The sequence below is a fragment of the Oncorhynchus tshawytscha genome, linkage group LG08 (genome assembly GCF_018296145.1).
Source record: "Oncorhynchus tshawytscha isolate Ot180627B linkage group LG08, Otsh_v2.0, whole genome shotgun sequence".
In the NCBI taxonomy this organism is placed as follows: domain Eukaryota; kingdom Metazoa; phylum Chordata; class Actinopteri; order Salmoniformes; family Salmonidae; genus Oncorhynchus; species Oncorhynchus tshawytscha.
The window spans coordinates 18,284,439-18,306,508 of record NC_056436.1 but is presented as its reverse complement, the minus strand read 5'-3'; the positions used below and the strand labels follow the sequence as shown (position 1 = coordinate 18,306,508).

General features: G+C 44.1%; 1 protein-coding gene across 1 annotated transcript in view; it reads left to right on the top strand.

Moving 5' to 3' along the window:
* The window catches only part of LOC112255779 (neuronal PAS domain-containing protein 3-like), a 314,403-nt gene that overhangs the window by 255,282 nt on the left and 37,051 nt on the right, over positions 1 to 22,070 (top strand). The window contains exon 6 of the mRNA XM_042326252.1: positions 2,843 to 3,020. Within this exon, the coding sequence (XP_042182186.1) occupies positions 2,843 to 3,020 (178 nt within the window). The remainder of the gene's footprint in view (positions 1 to 2,842; positions 3,021 to 22,070) is intronic.

Sequence of the window (22,070 nt, the reverse complement as noted above, 5' to 3'; positions counted from 1 at the left end):
GTTTCGCTCCTCCGGACCGAGCTTCTTCGAAAAGAATGAGCAGGGGCGGAGCTTCGGTGGCGTGCCCGTGCCCTGTGATAGCACTGTTCCAACCTCAACCTCGGACGCGTCCACCTCCACTATGAACGCCAAAGTGTCGGTAAACAGCGCCTTCAGACGACAAAAAGCTCTCTTCGCCTCGGGCTGACCACCGTAAACGCGCCGGCCCCCCCTTCAGCAGTGAGGTAATGGGAGCCGCCACCTGGCCAAAACCCCGGATAAACCTCTGGTAGTAATTGGCAAACCCTAAAAACCGCTGCACCTCCTTTACCGTGGTCCGAGTCGGCCAATTACGCACGGCTGTAATGCGGTCACACTCCATCACCACACCCGATGTGGAAATGCGATAACCCAGGAAGGAAACGGCTTGTTTGGAGAACACACATTTCTCAGCCTTGACGTATAGGTCATGCTCCAGCAGCTGCCCAAGTACCTTGCGCACCAGAGACACATGCGCGGTGCGTGTGGCGGAATAGATCAGGATATCATCGATATACACAACCACACCCTGCCCATGCAGGTCCCTGAGAATCTCGTCTACAAAGGATTGAAAGACGGCTGGAGCATTCTTCAACCCATACGGCATGACAAGGTACTTATAATGGCCAGATGTGGTACTAAACGCGGTCTTCCACTCATCTCCCTCTCGGATATGCACCAAATTATACGTGCTCCTGAGGTCCAGTTTTGTGAAAAAGCGCTCTCCGTGAAATTATTCTACCGCCGTAGTGATGAGAGGTAGCGGGTAACTAAACACCACTGTGATGGAATTTAGACCTCTGTAATCAATGCACGGATGCAGACCTCCCTCCTTCTTTTTCACAAAAAATAAACTTGAGGAGACGGGTGACGTGGAGGGCCGAATGTACCCCTGTCCCAGAGATTCAGTGACATATGTCTCCATAGCCACTGTCTCCTCCTGTGACAACGGGTACATGTGACTCCTGGGAAGTGCTGCGTTTACCTGGAGGTTTATCGCGCAATCCGCCCCTCGTCGATGAGGTGGTAATTGGGGTCGCCCTCTTCTTACAGAAGGCGATAGCCAAATCAGCATATTCAGAGGGAATGCGCACAGTGGAAACCTGGTCTGGACTCTCCACCGTCATGGCACCGATGGAAACTCCTCTACACCTCCCTGAACACTCCTCTGACCACCCCTGGAGAGCCCCCTGTTTCCACGAAATCCTAGGATTGTGACTTGCCAGCCAGGGAATCACCAGCACCACTGGAAACGCAGGTGAATCAATAAGGAATAGACTAATCTGCTCACCATGATCCCCCTGCATTACCATGTCCAGTGGAACCGTGGCCTCCCTGACCAGTCCTGATCCTAACGGTTGGCTATCTAGGGAGTGCACGGGGAAGGGTTGATCTATCGGCACCAGCGTAATCCCTAAATTAAGAGCGAGTCCGCGATCCATAAAGTTCCCAGCTGCGCCTGAATCGACTAGCGCCTTATGCTGGAGAGAGGGAGAAAACTCAGGGAAAGAGATTAGTAAAAACATGTGACCAACAGGGAGCTCTGGGTGATTCTGGTGCTGACTCACCTGGGGTGACCGGGAAGTGCTCTGCCCGCGCTCTCGACTCCCAGACGAGCTCCTCCAGCACCGATCGGCAGTGTGCCCTCTCCGACCACAGCTGGTGCAGGAGGAGCCTCCTCCTCCGGTTCCCCTCCATGCGACCCCCCCTAACTCCATAGGTGTTGGAGCGGGAGGGCCGGGAGGTGGAACTAACAGGACCCGTTCTGGACACACCCCCGGGCAGCCAGCAGGTTGTCTAGTCGTATCTACATGTCTACGAGCTCATCGAGGGAGAGGGTGGCGTCCCGACAAGCTAGCTCCCTGCAGACACCGTCACCGTCCTCCGTCACAAACCCACCGTCGCAGACCAGACAGGACTGGCAAAAAGTGCTCTTCACTGACGAGTCGCGGTTTTGTCTCACCAAGGGTGATGGTCGGATTTGTTTTTATGCCTGAAGGAATGAACGTTACACCGAGGCCTGTACTCTGGAGCGGGATCGATTTGGAGGTGGAGGGTCCATGAAGGTCTGGGGCGGTGTGTCACAGCATCATTGGACTGAGCTTCTTGTCATTGGAGGCAATCTCAACGCTGTGCGTTACAGGGAAGACATCCTCCTCCCTCATGTGGTACCCTTCCTGCAGACTCATCCTGACATGACCCTCCAGCATGACAATGCCACCAGCCATACTGCTAGTTCTGTGCGTGATTTCCTGCAAGACAGAAATGCCAGTGTTCTGCCATGGCCAGCGATGAGCCCGGATCTCAATCCCATTGAGCACATCTGGGACCTGTTGGATCGGAGGGTGAGGGTTAGGGCCATTCCCCCCAGAAATGTCCGGGAACTTACAGGTGCCTTGATGGCAGAGTTGGGTAACATCTCACAGCAAGAACTAGCAAATCTGGTGCAGTCCATGAGGAGGAGATTCACTGCTGTACTCAATGCAGCTGGTGGCCACACCAGATACTGACTGTTACTTTTGATTTTGACCCCCACTTTGTTCAGGGACACATTATTCAATTTCTGTTAGTCACATGTCTGTGGAACTTGTTCAGTTTATGTCTCAGTTGTTGAATATTGTTATGTTCATACAAGTATTTACACATGTTAAGTTTGCTGAAAATAAACGCAGTTGACAGTGAGAGGACGTTTCCTGTTTTGCTACGTTTAGCAAAAATGTAGCACACACACACACACACACACACACACACACACACACACACACACACAGTGCTACTGTAATAATGACCCTCCCTGTCTCTCTGTGTCCCTCCCTCCCTGCAGGTGGAGCTGACAGGAAGTAGTGTGTTTGACTACGTCCACCCTGGCGATCATGTGGAGATGGCAGAGCAGCTGGGCATGAAGCTGCCCCCGGGGCGAGGCCTCCTTTCTCAGGGCACCGCCACCGAGGACGGCACCAGCTCTGCCTCCTCCTCCTCACACGCAGAGACCCCCGAGCCAGGTGGGCAGAGAGGGAGGGAGGGAGGGGAGAGGATAGAGATGATGGGTGGTGGAGAGTTTGGATGGGGAAGATGGGGAGGGGGTGTGGGGTGATGAGGAGAGAGGGGTGACAGGGTGGCCTTTCATGAAAATACTGTAAAATGTGCTGTCTTTAACACAGTTGAATATTGAGAGCTTTTAGCATGTTTATGTTGTTTTGTAATTGCTATGGTCATTTGAAGCTGTTATCAGTTTGGGTGTTTGGCTGGCATACCTGATTTTGTAGTTGTTGTTTTTACAGTAAAGTGTTAGTACTGAGTTGCTGCATTTTATCCTTTTAATATCAAGTACCAACAGCTGTTGGCTTACACTCACTCAAACCAGTCTGTGAGGGTGTTCTGTTAAGAAGGGTGTGTGTGTGTGTGTGTCTTCACGTGCGGCACATGTGTGTGTGTGCACTTGCGTGTGTGTGTGTGTTTTTTTTAGCCATGCCCCAGATCTTCCCTCACAGGGACAGTGGAGCCCAGCCGTACTGTAACACAGCTTACCCAGCCTGCCTCCCTTCCTCAATTTCATTACAGAAGGAATGAAAAGAGGCGACATCCCTCATTGGAATTCTTTTCAGGCCTGTTATAGACTTTGCCTTGTGTTGTACAGATGATAATTTAAGTATTAGGGGGAAATCCATTTATAAATTAAACAAAATGACTTGATATCCATCAGTCCCTTGGTTCATCAAGCTGTTCAAACAGGAGGAGGATTGGCTGGTCGGCCCGAGTCTTCGGGGAGATTCTGTAATTAGATCTTCAAAGGATTTATTATTTCTTGATTGGGGCTGTAAATGAATTGAAGTTCCACATTTTGTCCTTTTCGTGCATTTTTTTTCCAGCCAGGAGATATTTCACACTGGCAGAGCAGTGGAAGAGGAGAGATGTGAGAGAGCGAGAGAGAGAGAGAGAGAGAGAGAGAGAGAGAGAGAGAGAAAAGAAAGAAAGAGAGAAAGAAGGAAGGAAGGAAGGAAGGAAGGAAGGAAGGAAGGAAGGAAGGAAGGAAGGAAGGAAGGAAGGAAGGAAGGAAGGAAGGAAGGAAGGAAGGAAGGAAGGAAGGAAGGAAGGAAGGAAGGAAGGAAGGAAGGAAGACGAGAGAGAGTATCTAAAGAGCTTTAGGGCTCCTGACGTTGAGATATATTTGTGTACACAGGGATTATGAATGGGCTGTAGGAAGAGACAAAGACCACCCAACTCTTTCCCTCCTCCAACCCTTCCTGTCTTCTTCTCCCTTTCCCCTTTCTCTTTCTCCCTTGTTCTCTATCTCTCATTCTCTCTGTATCTTTTTCTCCCTCTTTTCCCTTTCCCTTTCCCTTTCTCTCCCTCTCTCTCTCTCTCTCTCTCTCTCTCTCTACCCCCTTCTCTCTCTCTCTCTCTCTCCCTCTCTCTCTCCCCCCCTTCTCTCTCTCTCTCCCCCTCCCCCTCTCTCTCTCTCTCCCCCTCCTTCTCTCTCTCTCTCCCCTCTCTCTCTCTCTCTCTCTCTCTCTCTCTCTCTCTCTCTCTCTCTCTCTCCCCCTCTCCCCCCTCCCCCTCCCTCTCTGGGAGCTAAGTGAAAGAAAGCAGTGTGCTAGGATGGGGGTTTCCAGCCTCTTGTCCCCCCATACCCCCACCCCAAACACACACCTCCCCCAGCTCAGCTGTCCTGTTGTACTCCCCTTCTCCGCTCCACCAATAGATGGGGAATGTCACATCTTCTTCCCCAGCCATCCAGCCAACCAGTCATACCTGCAGGACAGAATAATTTTATCAACAGTCTATTTTGCATACGTGCAGCAGACTGAGATTTGTCCGTTTCCTTCCCCTTCCCCTCTCCAGGGCATGTCAGCATGGCAATAAAGGTGTGTGTGTGTGTGTGTGTGTGTGTGTGTGTGTGTGTGTGTGTGTGTGTGTGTGTGTGTGTGTGTGTGTGTGTGTGTGTGTGTGTGTGTGTGTGTGTGTGTGTGTCAGAGCAGAGCAGAGCAGACCTTTTTTATCTTAGAGATGGTTTCTTTGATGAAGATGAGAGTGGAGCGGGATGCACTATCTGTGTAGTGATGTCATCATGAACACAGGTTGTTGTGGTTGTAGTTGTTGTTGTTGTTCTGGTAAGGATCATCAGATCAGTCTTCCTCAGGACATACTGGTCCTCTATTGATTGGTATTCATTTTTACTCCCACTAAAGTTCCACACTACAATCCTGTAGAGAGTGTCTCTCCATATTAATGTTTTAGAAAGGTGACCCCGCTGTCTTAGGAGAAAACATGTAATACAGTATGTTTCAAGTGTTAACTTCATTTGCCATATGTAATAAATACATTTGAAATCTTACTCACCATAGCTCTCGTATTAAAAACAGCATTACTGTTAATTATGTGTTGCATTGATGTCGCAATTCTTCTCTCAGGGAATAGTGTCCAGTCAAGGTAGTGCAATTCAGTCTGTTAAAACATAAAAATTAATTCAACAATACTGTATTAATTTTGTGTAAAAATTCAAATTCAGCTAATTGCCGTAAGTAGTTAATTATGTGTCGCAACAGTCATAATTTTCCAAGGCTTTGACTTATGTTGGGATCATAAGTCCTTGATTATTGTTGCTAATTATGCTATTAGTACAATGACTGTGAATAATTATTTGTAATTGCACACGTTTATCATGATTATGAAGTTACCTGAGTTTATTGTCATCTAAGTTTTATGTAATTTAAGGGACAATTATAATTACTTTCTCCAAGGACAGCTGCTCTGAAGCCCTGGGCAGTAGAGCCGTATGGGGGGGGTTGGACGGTGTTGGACGGTGTTGGATGGTGTGTGTGTATACTATATGTGATAGTGGTGTGTGTATATGTGCTGGGCTGTGTGTGTGTGTGTGTCTCCACGTGCGGCACGTGTGTGTGTGTGTGTGTGTGTGTGTGTGTGTGTGTGTGTGTGTGTGTGTGTGTGTGTGTGTGTGTGTGTGTGTGTGTGTGTGTCTGTCTGTGTCTGTGTGTGGACTGCATGAACTCCTATCCCAGTAGGTTAAACCTTTGATTTGTGTGGATCCTACTCTAGACTTTAACAGGTGTCTGCTGCTTGTGACATTTGAAATGTAAATAGAGCTCTTTACCAAGAGCCCCAGAATCTACCTTTGTCAACCCTCTTTCCTCCCCTTTCAAACACACACACACACACACACAACCCGATCTTAAATCATGGAATGAGGGTCTGAGTTGGGGACAAGGTTCTTCACCATTTATTATTATTTATTTTTTTATGTAACCTTTATTTAACTAGGCAAGTCAGTTCAGAACAAATTCTTATTTACAATGATGGCCTACCAGAAGACAAAAGGCCTCCTGCGGGGACGGGGGCCTGGGATTAAACATTTAAAATAAATACAATATAAATATAGGACAAAACACATCACAACAAGAGAGACAACACAACACTACATAAAGACAGACCTAAGACAACAACATAACAAGGCAGCAACACATGACAACACAGCATGGTAGCAACACAACATAACAACAACATGGTAGCAGCACAAAACATGGTACAAACATTATTGCGCACAGACAAGAAGGTAGAGACAACAATACATCATATAAAGCAGCCACAACTGTCAGTAAGAGTGTCCATGATTGAGTGTTTGAATGAAGAGATGGAGATAAAACTGTGCAGTTTGTGACTGGCAGAATGGGTGTTGTATGTGGAGGATGAGGGCTGCAGTAGATATCTCAGATAGGAGGGAGTGAGGCCTAAGAGGGTTTTATATATAAGCATCACCTTGGTATGTGAATAAACATATCTCAGTCAGAAAAGAGTATAACTCTATAGGCATACACTAATCCTGCAAATTCACACAATATTTATGATGGATTTGATGTACTGGAATATATTAAATCAACTCTATGTGCTAATAATACAGTGTTAAACCACTTGAACTTTCTCTCAGTTATTATATTACAAAATGATTATACTAAAGCAAAAAAATAGCCATTTTAAAACAAGCGTGCTCTCATAGTTTAATTAGATTTTTCAGAGTACACATTGAGCCACCAGAGACTATTATTGTTAGACTTTTCTAATGACTTTTCTAACTAAGACTAGATGAGGTGCATGTGCTGTTTACAATAGAGCATGATCAAATGAAGATAATGGAAGAGTTGAGTGACAACATAAGAACTCACTGCCCTGATGTGAAATACATCTCATCCTCTGCATTAATATGTCTCATATTTTAATATCAGCTACGTTTAAATCAAACTTCTGAAGTGATCATTACCATTGAGAATTTTAGAATATATTTTCACAAGCTGAAGTTTGAGGCCTAGTTTAAAGACTGTATGTATGTAAAAAGTATAGATTGTGCATTATTCAGAATGGTCTTCCATGCGCGTGAGTGTTTGTATTAGCTCTTGTCCTGGGGAATCGGAGAGGAAGGGAACCTGTTCTGTCAGCCAGTAGAGGAGAGGAGCTAGCGTCTTCTCTCCCAGAGAGCCTGGTCCTGTCCTCACCTTCCCAGCCACGACAGTCCTCCTGGCTGATAGACCTGCTGGAGCTGCTTATAAAGCACGCACACACACGCTCTCTCACACCGTCGCTCCCAGCCACAGTCAGCCAGAGAGGTAGTCAGAGAGGCCGAGGGTCTGATATGCAGCCAGGCTGACTGGTGCTGGAGTAGAGGAAGTCAGAGAGGCCCGGGGTCTGATATGCAGCCAGGCTGACTGGTGCTGGAGTAGAGGAAGTCAGAGAGGCCCGGGGTCTGATATGCAGCCAAGCTGACAGGTGCTGTAGAGGACGAAGGCTGGGGGTGGAGTACTGGCATGTTGGTTGTGTTGAGGTCATGTGTGCTCAGATGTGATACTCTTACACAGGGGCAGCTGTCACAGATTTGTATCTATCATCCCACCTGCCTCATTTATAGTCTGCTGGTGAAATTGCTCTCTTTTAGATGTCCTGTAGCCAAGAGTCCTTATTGGTCTTGGTCTCTGGTGGTGTGGATGGAAAGACAATATCAGACTAGTCATATTGTGGACTAGGCTATATGTGAAGGGCACATTTCACAGACGTAGAGGGGCTGTATGTTTGCAAGTGTTGTGAAGAGTTTAACATGACTAGTTTTAATGGTGAATACTGTAGCTAGTGGCTGGTGACAGTGGATCCCCTCCCAGTTCATTCCAGCTCTGTCTAGCAGCATCACCCGGCGTTGGTTTTTGTCTCTCTGATTGAGAATGTAAAACCCTAGCAACATCACCCCTCGTTGGTTGTTCTCTCTCTGATTGAGAATGTAAAACCCTAGAAACATCACCCCTCGTTGGTTTTTGTCTCTCTGATTGAGAATGTAAAACCCTAGCAACATCACCCCTCGTTGGTTGTTCTCTCTCTGATTGAGAATGTAAAACCCTAGCAACACATCACCCCTCGTTGGTTGTTCTCTCTCTGATTGAGAATGTAAAACCCTAGCAACATCACCCCTCGTTGGTTGTTCTCTCTCTGATTGAGAATGTAAAACCCTAGCAACATCACCCCTCGTTGGTTTTTGTCTCTCTGATTGAGAATGTAAAACCCTAGCAACATCACCCCTCGTTGGTTGTTCTCTCTCTGATTGAGAATGTAAAACCCTAGCAACATCACCCCTCGTTGGTTTTTGTCTCTCTGATTGAGAATGTAAAACCCTAGAAACATCACCCCTCGTTGGTTTTTGTCTCTCTGATTGAGAATGTAAAACCCTAGCAACATCACCCCTCGTTGGTTGTTCTCTCTCTGATTGAGAATGTAAAACCCTAGCAACATCATCCCTCGTTGGTTGTTCTCTCTCTGATTGAGAATGTAAAACCCTAGCAACATCACCCCTCGTTGGTTGTTCTCTCTCTGATTGAGAATGTAAAACCCTAGAAACATCACCCCTCGTTGGTTGTTCTCTCTCTGATTGAGAATGTAAAACCCTAGCAACATCATCCCTCGTTGGTTGTTCTCTCACTGACTGAGAATGTAAAACCCTAGAAACATCACCCCTCGTTGGTTGTTCTCTCTCATGTCTCTCTCTGATTGAGAATGTAAAACCCTAGCAACATCATCCCTCGTTGGTTGTTCTCTCCCTGATTGAGAATGCAAAACCCTAGCAACATCAACCCTGATTGAGATTGAAATGTAAAACCCTAGCAACATCACCCTCGTTGGTTGTTCTCTCTCTGATTGAGAATGTAAAACCCTAGCAACATCACCCCTCGTTGGTTGTTCTCTCTCTGATTGAGAATGTAAAACCCTAGCAATATCACCCCTCGTTGGTTGTTCTCTCTCTGATTGAGAATGTAAAACCCTAGAAACATCACCCCTCGTTGGTTGTTCTCTCTCTGATTGAGAATGTAAAACCCTAGAAACATCACCCCTCGTTGGTTGTTCTCTCTCTGATTGAGAATGTAAAACCCTAGCAACATCACCCCTCGTTGGTTGTTCTCTCTCTGATTGAGAATGTAAAACCCTAGCAACATCAACCCTCGTTGGTTGTTCTCTCTGATTGAGAATGTAAAACCCTAGCAACATCACCCCTCGTTGGTTGTTCTCTCTCTGATTGAGAATGTAAAACCCTAGCAATATCACCCCTCGTTGGTTGTTCTCTCTCTGATTGAGAATGTAAAACCCTAGAAACATCACCCCTCGTTGGTTGTTCTCTCTCTGATTGAGAATGTAAAACCCTAGAAACATCACCCCTCGTTGGTTGTTCTCTCTCTGATTGAGAATGTAAAACCCTAGCAACATCACCCCTCGTTGGTTGTTCTCTCTCTGATTGAGAATGTAAAACCCTAGAAACACATCACCCCTCGTTGGTTGTTCTCTCTCTGATTGAGAATGTAAAACCCTAGAAACATCACCCCTCGTTGGTTGTTCTCTCTCTGATTGAGAATGTAAAACCCTAGCAACATCACCCCTCGTTGGTTGTTCTCTCTCTGATTGAGAATGTAAAACCCTAGCAACATCAACCCTCGTTGGTTGTTCTCTCTCTGATTGAGAATGTAAAACCCTAGCAGCATCATCCCTCGTTGGTTGTTCTCTCTCTGATTGAGAATGTAAAACCCTAGCAACATCACCCCTCGTTGGTTGTTCTCTCTCTGATTGAGAATGTAAAACCCTAGCAACATCACCCCTCGTTGGTTGTTCTCTCTCTGATTGAGAATGTAAAACCCTAGAAACATCACCCCTCGTTGGTTGTTCTCTCTCTGATTGAGAATGTAAAACCCTAGCAACATCACCCCTCGTTGGTTGTTCTCTCTCTGATTGAGAATGTAAAACCCTAGCAACATCACCCCTCGTTGGTTGTTCTCTCTCTGATTGAGAATGTAAAACCCTAGCAATATCACCCCTCGTTGGTTGTTCTCTCTCTGATTGAGAATGTAAAACCCTAGAAACATCACCCCTCGTTGGTTGTTCTCTCTCTGATTGAGAATGTAAAACCCTAGAAACATCACCCCTCGTTGGTTGTTCTCTCTCTGATTGAGAATGTAAAACCCTAGCAATATCACCCCTCGTTGGTTGTTCTCTCTCTGATTGAGAATGTAAAACCCTAGAAACACATCACCCCTCGTTGGTTGTTCTCTCTCTGATTGAGAATGTAAAACCCTAGCAACACATCACCCCTCGTTGGTTGTTCTCTCTCTGATTGAGAATGTAAAACCCTAGAAACACATCACCCCTCGTTGGTTGTTCTCTCTCTGATTGAGAATGTAAAACCCTAGAAACACATCACCCCTCGTTGGTTGTTCTCTCTCATGTCTCTCTCTGATTGAGAATGTAAAACCCTAGCAACATCACCCCTCGTTGGTTGTTCTCTCTCTGATTGAGAATGTAAAACCCTAGAAACATCACCCCTCGTTGGTTGTTCTCTCTCTGATTGAGAATGTAAAACCCTAGCAACATCACCCCTCGTTGGTTGTTCTCTCTCTGATTGAGAATGTAAAACCCTAGCAACACATCACCCCTCGTTGGTTGTTCTCTCTCTGACTGAGAAGGCAAAATCCCAGCCTTTTGTTCATCTGTTTCTGTCAGTGCGAGGATGACTTGCCTAATTAAATCAAGTTTAAATTTTAAAAAGTAAGCAGACAGTGCTTATGTTGCTCAGAATGGACATGCTAATGGAGTTATGGAAATGTGGTGTCTTGTGTACTCCCCGGGGAATATGATATTTGCTGTCCAATATGTATTATTTGAAACAAAGATTTCTGGATTTAGAGCTTGATTTTCATGTCGGTTATTTTCAATAGTAAGATAGGAAGTGGGATTGCTGCTAGTTTTCTGTGACTCTGAGACATGGGCGGATGCATCCCAAATGGTACCATATTGCCTATGTGCCTATATGGGTCCGGGTCAAAAGTAGTGCACTAGATAGTGAATTGGGTGCTATTTGGGGCACAGACGTGGACTGTTCAGAACAACTGTTCTTTATTATTATTATAAAGTCCCTTAGGTGATCCCACAGCACAAACATGCTGTCGTACTCATACAAACTAAAGGCAAAGAGAACTAGGTAATGCATATTGAAATATATTATTTTATTCATGCAATTTCCAGAATCAAGTCAGAATGAATTGCAAACAACCTATATCGCACTATTGTCTTTACTACTGTATGTGTAACTGGGATTGCATGTTGTATTGAAAGTGGTTGGTTTGCCTAAATATATTAAATAAATATAACTACCTATGTGAATTGAGGTTGGTGCACAGTTCTACTGTCGTTTGAACAAGGCTTGTACTGTAGGTGAATAATTTACCCTTGGTTTCATATTTCAACACTGATAAAGCTTCTAACAGGGTAAAAGTCAGAATTCAGTACCTGTTCATTTTCTTCTAACAGGGAAAAGTCAGAATACAGTACCTGTTCATTTTCTTCTAACAGGGGAAAAGTCATAAGTTACTTGCAATTGAGAAAGTACCTATCAGTCCATCAGATAGATTCTCTGTCAAAGCATCAGTGTGGGTGTTGATGAACTAGGCATCGTAAATAAAGGCCTACCCGGCTCCCTTGATCGCTAAGGCGTTTTTTAATCATCTGATGTGTTCATTTATCCTAGGGCTTTAGCCTTAAATTACACCTCTTGCTAATACATAACTTGATTTTTTAAAAATTATAAATAAAATTGCCCATCAATCATAGCTAGCCTTCGTCTGGCAGCAAGTCTTTCATAAAAAGATTCACTATCTACTGTATTTTTCCTTACAAAGCACAGAATATATAGTCTTTTCTGTTATGGTTATACATTTAGTTTTAACCCAGACTATTCATACAACACACCTTTAGACTAGTGTGTATTGATGAATTATTACTTATTCTTGCTTGGGTTACTCATCAAATGAACCCTCGTCAACAAAGTAATTTTCCCCACTGTGCCTCTTAAAAGACTAACACTTTTTATATCAAATCTGTCACTTACAGTTGACAATAACTGTGCTCAATAGTGCATGTTTATCCTAGAAAGGCATTTGAAACACTGTTGGTTTGAAAGCCGACATCTCAACCACTCTGTAGTGTGATTAGGTGGTCCTCTGTAGCTCAGTTGGTGAGCATGGTGCTTGTAACACTTTCCATACCTAAATATATATGTGGTTGTTCTGCAATTTAAAAAAAAAATATATATATATATATATATATATATATATATATATATACAGTACATATATTGCCCTCAGAACGGACTCAATTCGTCAGGGCATGGACTCTACACGGTGTCGAGAGTGTTCCACAGGGATACTGGCCATGTTAACTCCAATGCTTCCCAATTTTTGGTCTATTTTTCTCCCTCCCAACAGTCATCTGAAATGTTACTTTCCTCATGGGATGGTGCTCTATAGCATGATAATATTTCATCATTAAATATGCACGTTTGAAAGCTTTGATTAACATTTAAGAACTCTTATAAGAAAAATATTTACTGAGTGTACAAAACTTTAGGAACACCTTCCTAATATTGAGTTGCGGCCCATTTTGCCCTCAGAACAGCCTAAATTTGTCGGGACATGGACTATAAGGTGTCAAAAGTGTTCCACAGGGATGCTGGTCCATGTTGACTCTAATGCTTCCCACAGTTGTGTCAAGTTGGCTGGATGTCCTTTTGGTGGTGGATCATTCTTAATACACACGTGAAACTGTTGAGCGTGAAAAACCCATATATATAATTATTTAGGTTGCAGGTGCAGCCAATTATTTAGCATTATCTAGAGTGTGTCTGGGTACAACAGACACCTCTGACAGCTAGTTGACTTTACTTGAAGACAATGGTAACTGCAGTAACCCCTCCAAAAGGGAAAGCTGTCAAACTCTCATCTCCCACATTAGTAAAAGGACTAATAAACGCTTTTGAAACATTTGAACATTTCACCATCACTCCTCCTAGTACCCGGAGCCGCTTCCAGCAGCCTACAAACCGCTCGGCTCAGCGCCTATATACGCAAACAATCCCTAAGGAGCAACAAAGAAACTAATGACAGCTTAGCTGGCCTACAAGATTGAAAATTCTGTCTCAAAGAAAGTACAAGATCACTGGAGAAGGAAGGTATCAGAGCTTTGAAAGACAAAGACAGGATCAAGCAGTCTCTAGACTATTAGAAGCCGGTTTTATTTAAGCTTATTTGGCTGATAAGGTTGTCAGAAAAGGCTTTTTATCAGCCGGGTGTTGTAGTCGCAAGGCATTACCACACTGCTCTGTTCCCATGCAGTGAAGAAGGACAGAGAGTGCTGCAGTGCTTTGTGGGAAAGGCTTTTAATAAAGATGCCACGTGTTTTCACACAGGAGGAAAAGCCACTTTGGAGTTCAGATCTCTGATGTTAAACGGTTTAGAATAATGATACCCTGTGAGAGTAGAGAGCGGAGACCCTCTTGTTTATGTATTGGCTTTGTTTTCTTACGTAGACACAGCCTTATTGTGTAATCTGAATATTCTGCTTTGTTTTAGGTATTGCCATATAATTGCTCTGTATAAAATAAATACCTGGTCAGACAAGTGATAGCTTGTTAAGACAGTTTGTTTTTACTTCCAGGAAGAGAGAGGGAAAACAAAATAGAAGCCAATGCAGTCACTCTGCCTTGCTCTGTTTAAAAAAGCAATTTAGTTATTTTTCCAATTTGTGGAAATGACAAAGCATGTCTCTTTGAGTATACGCAGAGGGCGGAATATCAAATAAGAGCATGTTGACAGAAAACACAAGCAAATTACATATTGTATGACTCCACTACCAACTCCTCACTCACAAATAACGGCCTTCTAGAATTGTGCATTGGGAGTGTTAGCTTTGCATACATGAAATATTGTGATGTCTGAATGACTCTGTCTAACTGGGTAGGAATGCATTGGTATTCTGTTGAGCTCTTATAGGCAAGATGGGACACTGTGTTTCTCAGGCATTTATTCATAGAAAAGGAGCCTCTGCAATCTGACTCACCTCTCTGGCACCCCTTTTAAATACATATTTTAGATCACTCACAGGAGTTAATAATGGCTAATTTTCAGCTTTGTGTACTATTTAGACTGCCCACTCTCCGAGATTAATTGCTTTTTGTTGGGCATAAATTTCATATATATATATATATATTATATTTGTTTAAGTAGGTGCTTATAAGAGCAGGTGGTAGATAAGATGTCTACTCCCAATAAACTGGGAAATTATCACTCCTGCTTTTCCTCATGGCACAATTTGTCAAACCTGCTGATAGGAAACCAATTCTATTCATAAGGTACCCCCCTCTCCCCTCAGTACCGATGTGATTCGGTAGCAATTCAATTATAGTTTTGTGAGATAGTGAGTCCAGAGAGAGAATCCAGGCTGACAAGAAATATGACAGGACAGTTACAGAGTGTTTATGCAATTAAACTCTCACTGACAATACCTGGCGAGTGATGAATGCCTGGGCTGAGGTTTGTGTGAACAAGTAATGCCCCACAAGGATGGCACATTATTCATTATTTTACAGCTGCTCTGATCTTCCAGGGTTGGCTGCGAGCTGTTGCAGGGAGGGAGAAGAAGTGAACGTTTGGAGTAGAGGGAGAGAGAAGGAGAGGAGGTAAAAAGAGAGGGAGAGAATGAGGCAGGGTAAATAAAGAGAGTAGAGAGAGCTGAAGGAAAAGCGAAGTAGAGGGTAAAGAGAGAGAGAAAGAGGGCTTAGTAGAGAAAGGATGTGGAGGGTTGGAGGCTATAAGGGTGGGGGAGTGGGGGAAAGGTTTGAGTTGGGGGAAAAGGTTTGAGTTGGGGGAAAGGTTTGAGTTGGGGGAAGGTTTGAGTTGGGGGAAAGGATTGAGTTGGGGGAAGGTTTGAGTTGGGGAAGGTTTGAGTTGGGGGAAGGTTTGAGTTGGGGGAAAGGTTTGAGTTGGGGAAGGTTTGAGTTGGGGGAAGGTTTGAGTTGGGGGAAAGGTTTGAGTTGGGGGAAGGAATGAGTGAGGGAAAGGTTTGAGTTGGGGGAAGGTTTGAGTTGGGGAAAGGATGAGTTGGGGAAGGTTTGAGTTGGGGAAGGTTTGAGTTGGGGGAAAGGTTTGAGTTGGGGGAAGGTTTGAGTTGGGGGAAAGGATGGAGTTGGGGGAAGGTTTGAGTTGGGGGAAGGTTTGAGTTGGGGGAAAGGTTTGAGTTGGGGGAAAGGTTTGAGTTGGGGGAAGGTTTGAGTGGGGGAAAGGTTTGAGTTGGGGGAAGGTTGAGTTGGGGGAAGGTTTGAGTTGGGGGAAAGGTTTGAGTTGGGGAAAGGTTTGAGTTGGGGGAAGGTTTGAGTGGGGGAAAGGTTTGAGTTGGGGGAAGGATTGAGTAGGGGGAAAGGTTTGAGTCGGGGAAAGGACAGCTGAGGAGAAAGCTTGGTCTATCGTTGAGAGGATGTCAATGACATTTTAAAAAGAAGACTATATCAACCCTTTCCTCCATGAAAATCACTTTGTTGTGAGCACTGAAACTAAAGCACGATACTGTATATAATTACTTTCGTTTAGTTTGCATTTAGCAATTACATTTCGTATGGGTATTTTGTACTGATTTCTTCATACTCATACAGTGTATAAAATGTACACAATATTTCTTTAGTGGTCCTGAACTGACAGCACCTTAAGGCTCAAACCCAGAGCAAAGTGTCAACGGTGTCACAACAGTTTGATACAATCGTAAGATTATGTGTTGCAAGAAAACATATTCTGTGTACACATACATTAATACAATCTAATTCTCAGGCAGTTTGCATTTCATTTGTTATCAGACAGTTGACATGTAGATCCTATTTTAATAGCGTAAAAATGAAAGCTACTCTTTATCTAAATGAATCAGAATATTTTCCATTGGCGAGACTGACTATGTACATGGGATGTCAATATTCATAATTGCATGATGGTGTGTGGAGTCTGTTCCCATAAGACTCCTGTAATGATGTACTGCATCTTAAATTTAAAAATAAGCTCAGTGCTTGCATCTCAAATGGCACCTGCTCAAAAGTAGTGCACTTTAAAGGGAATAGATTGCCATTTGGGACGCAGACCTAGTACCTACCCCTTCATCTAGTCTTTTTTTTAACGAGGCAAGTCAGTTATGAACAAATTCTTATTACTACTTATTACTACATTCTTCTACAAATTCTTATTTTCAATGAAAGCCTAGGAACAGTGGGTTAACTGCCTGTTCAGGGGCAGAACAACAGATTTGTACCTTGTCAGCTCGGGGGTTTGACCATGCAACCTTCCGGTTACTAGTCCAACGCTCTAACCACTAGGCTACCCTGCCGCCCCTTATCTTTTTATATTAGTTAACAAGGCTGTTGTGACCTTGTAAAGACGTTTCTTTGTTTACTTTGTCACTGGCATCTTTTGCCAGTTATCACCCGTACAGACATAACCTAACCCTGTGAATGTTATTAGTGTGTTAGTCAATGGTTGGCGTTCCCCTAAGGGTTCCACCGACACCGGTCCGTTTGTCCACAGATCAGAACTTAGGTGAGGTGTTCGTTTTAATTCATCATTGGTCCTTCAAACTGTAAGTTTATCTCCTTTGTTGTGAGTTGGTTCTCGACAGATAATTAGGTCTCATATTTCAGCTAATTCCACTTGAGGTTGTAGCCACCTACTACTTTTGTATGGGTAATTTTTGTCTTCCAAGATCCCCGTAGACTGATGCGGCTCATGAAGAATGAGAAAAATATCTCTTGTCCCCACAGTGTCTTTTGTGCACTTGCCTAACATTTGAATTGTATGTGTGCAACACACTCTCTCTGAAACACACACACATTCTCTCTCTCTCATACACACATTTGCCCACACACACACACATCGTGGTGTGATAGGGATGTGTTGATTTTTAGGTGTATATGGATCTGAAAGGAAAAGTAATTCTATTAATTCAAAGTGAATAACAAAGAGTACCAGGCCTTTCCCCATGTTGTTCCATTCATTCAACCTGCTAGTGTTTTGTTCTTCCTTCATAATTATTTCCCAGTCAGATCCACACTGATTTCCTGGAGGACTTGTGTACCTCATACTAACTTATAGAACAACGGAGCTTGGATAATTCACAATATTCCTCTGGGGATGGTGTTCTCTGTTTTGTCAAGGACATTTTTATTACAAAGCTGATGGAATTTGCATATTAATTCATTTCTTTCCATTTTTAAGATTTAATGTTGTCAACAGGTATCAGTGCAAGGCTTTGACAGAGCTGATGAAATGGGTCAGTGAAGCTTGAACATTTTGGAGTGAAGCAGCCATCTGCAACCTCCGAGCCCCCAGTGCAGAGCGCTCTCTGTCTCTCCTGCAACTTGATTAAAGACAAGGACTTTGACCGGGGAGGGGCAGCGGGCAGAAAGAAAGAGGGGAAGGATAAAATAATATGCCAATATCTATCAACTTGCTTTGAGGGCTTTCTTCCAAATTAGAAGGCCATTAGGGGCCGTCAATTCATAAAGTGGATTTCCATGTTTGGTTCCCGACATTGACCTTTAGAATTCAGTGGCTGAGCCTCTTTCTATTACATGAGTCTTTTAGGTGCATTCATTTGTTTATTAATTAACATACATTTTTTTCTGTTTTAAGATAAAGACAAATGCGATTTTCCTTTTAATACCTGACTTGTACTTTTTGATATCTAGTATTATCACACCAGTAGACCAACCATCTGCAGCTCAAGCTTTGACCTAGTTGTTCTCCTTCTGACTCAGTCATGAGGGGAGTCCATCTCCCGCGTGATTATACATGTTTCCTCAGCAGCAGAACATTGATCAACTTAAATGGCAGGAAATGTGCACACCAGTTTTCAGAGCAGTTTTCACAGTCATAAATAAATACAAATGTCTAGCTATCTCTATATTTTTCATCTGCTATAGCCAGTACAGAGATAGCTAGGCACTACACAGTAAGTAGCATGGCAGCCCTGTCTCTGTTTATCGTCCCCTGTTCATTAGTTGTGACTGGGGTCTCTGTCTTGACAAGTGTTATTGCTGTTCCGTCCTGTACGCCTACTCTGTCTGAGCCAGTACAATCTCCCTCCACCTCCCTGTGATCTAGCCCGGCATCCAAACTGATTTCACTATGTTTCACTGTTGAACCGGCGTTCAGTCTGGTTAAACCAGGCTACCTGTGATTAGCAGCGGGCCAGCAACCTCGTAACATGCAGCCATGACAGGACACGCTCAACCATCACCATCTCCACCACCTCCCCCTGCACTGTGATGTCACACTCAGGCTGTTATGATGAAGGAATCTTATCCAGGAATAAGAGATAACAGAGATTAGAAGAAAAAACACACACACATCTGCATTTACTCTGTCTAGCTTTGTATCTGACACCCCCCACCTCAACCTCACCTCAGCATCTCTCTTTCATTTCAAATCACATAAGCAGCAAAGTCAGAAGAGAATAACAGAACAGAACTGTCAACTCTGCTCCTCTCCTGGGTGGGTGAGATCACGTCTGTGTCCCAAATGACAACATATTCTGATAGGGCTCTGGTAAAAAGTAGGGAATAGTGTGCCCTTTGGGACTCAAACTACCTCTCAGCGTGGACATGGGGCCACAGTGACCTGCAGCTGATAACAACTGGCCTGCCGTGTCACCGCGTCAGCCCCATTACCATATTAATAATGGATGGGCCCGGGCTGGGGATGTCTAGGGGAACATGGGCTTAGCTGACCACTGGGTATGGCAGTGTGTAAACACTGGGACAGGAAGGAGCTCTCTTGGAGAACACTGTCTGAGTCATCATTTGCAGGCCTTGTCTTGAATGTCCAAGACAAATGTCCCTTCAGGGACAAAAAAAGTGAATCTTATCTTAACTTGTCTAGATGAACATCTTTAGTTTTGGGATAACTCTAATCAATGTATGGAGGGTCTTCATAATATCACAAGTCAAGTCTGATATTTTCAACAGCCAGCAGGTGTTGTCTGGGTATCTAAAAACTTTCATCTTCAGTTTTTTGAATGACCAAACTCTTCCAGCAAGCTTCTTATTTAGCGTTTTTACATTTGAATTGACTGTTGTAAAAAAGCGTAGTTAGTTAGTCAACAACAAGACCCCTGGTCTTTTTTCATTCACCTTGACGACAATATGGCAGCCACCACACCATCTGCTGCATTCATTGTTATTACATTATTTGCCTGTAAGCACGCCTCACGTTGCCTTCATCTAGAGCTTCTGCTGGATGCAGCTTGACATGCTGACTGCTGACGTGCTGACTGCTGACATGTTGACTGCTGACATGTTGACTGCTAACATGTTGACTGTTGACATGCTGACTGCTGACATGTTGACTGCTAACATGTTGACTGCTAACATGCTGACTGTTGACATGCTGACTGCTGACATGTTGACTGCTAACATGCTGACTGTTGACATGCTGACTGCTAACATGCTGACAGGCTGACATGTTGACTGCTAACATGCTGACTGTTGACATGCTGACATGCTGATTGCTGACATACTGACTGCTGACATGCTGACTGCTGACATGTTGACATGCTGACTGCTGACATGCCAACTGCTGACATGCTGACATGTTGACTGCTGACATGTTGACTGCTGACATGCTGACTGCTGACATGCCGACTGCTGACTGCTGACATGCTGACTGCTGACATGCTGACTGCTGACATGCTGACTGCCGACATGCTGACTGCTGACATGTTGACTGCTGACATGCCGACATGCTGACTGCTGACATGTTGACTGCTGACATGTTGACTGCTAACATGCTGACTGCTAACATGCTGACTGCTGACATGCTGACTGCCGACATGCTGACTGCTGACATGCTGACTGCTGACATGTTGACTGCTGACATGTTAACTGCCGACATGCTGACTGCTGACATGTTGACATGCTGACTGCTGATATGATGACTGCTGACATGTTGACTGCTGACATGTTGACTGCCGACATGCTGACATGTTGACATGCTGACTGCTGACATGTTGACTGCTGACATGTTGACATGCTGACATGTTGACATGTTGACATGCTGACTGCTGACATGTTGACTGCTGACATGTTCACATGCTGACATGTTGACTGCCGACATGCTGACATGTTGACATGCTGACTGCTGACATGTTGACTGCTGACATGTTGACATGCTGACTGTTGACATGTTGACTGCTGACATGCTGACATGCTGACTGCTGACATGTTGACTGCTGACATGTTGACTGCTGACATGCTGACATGTTGACATGCTGACTGCTGACATGTTGACTGCTGACATGCTGAATGCTGACATGCTGACTACTGGCATGCTGGTTGCTGGCATGATGACTGCTGACATGATGACTGCTGACATGGTGGCATGCTGACTGCTGACAGCTGACATGGTGGCATGCTGACTGCTGGCATGCTGACAGCTGACATGCTGACTGCTAACTTCTGGTATGTTGAGTGCTGACATGCTGACTGTTGACATACTGACTGCTGACCTGCTGACATGCTGACTGCGGACTTCTGGTATGCTGACTGCTGACATGCTGGTTGCTGGCATGCTGGCATACTGACTTATGGTATGCTGAGTGCTGAAATGCTGACTGCTGACAGCTGACATGCTGACTGCTGACATGCTGACTGCTGACATGCTGACTGCTGGCATGCTGACTGCTGGCATGACATGCTGACATGCTGGCATACTGCCTTCTGGTATGCTGACTGCTGACATGCTGACTGCTGACATGCTGACTGCTGACTTGCTGACATGCTGACATGCTGACTGCAGACATGTTGAAATGCTGACATGCTGACTGCTGACATGTTGAAATGCTGACATGCTGACTGCTGACATGCTGACTGCTGACATGCTGACTGCCGACATGCTGACTCAGGTGTGTCTCCAGCTTAGATACATATGTCATCTCTTAAACAGAGAGTAGGGTTAGAGAATGTTTTAGGGAAAACCATTGGAAGTTTAGTTTTCTAAGAAAATATAAACAGGCCAGTATATAAATGATATATTTACGAGTATACCCTTTATGAGTGAATTTATTCTCATGTTTTGTCATGCTGTTGGTGTCACATTGGCACTACAGAGAGGAGGGTTTGGAGAATGTTTTAGGGAAAACCGTGGGAAGTTTAGTTTTCAAACAGGCCACTATATTAAAGGATTTTTCCTTGTTCCTGATTTACTCATGTTGTGTTACTTCAGTGTATATTATTTAGGGTATGTCATATAGAAATTACTCTGGTACACAAGTATTGTTCTGGTACAAAATTATTGTTTTGTATGCTCTCCTATTTCTAGATAAAAAATAATATTGCGTTTTCAACCAAGGTGTATGACCACTTAATTTAACTATATTAGAGGTGGTCCATATTTAGATTTTTTTTAAATCATCAATTAACTTAATCACTTCGTTTAGAATAAAAATATTTGAACATATTTGCTTCTATTTATCTTAATTTATCTTTACAGATGTATTGTGAAATCAGCAAAGTGGCCTGCCACACACAATGATGGAGAGAGAAATTGATTTTCATGGAAACGCAGATAATATATTATTGTAATATTGTATTAGAAGCTAAGAGGTGCCAATTGAAATGTCTCAGGGGGGTCCTGTAGGGAGAGCACAGCTCTATAACA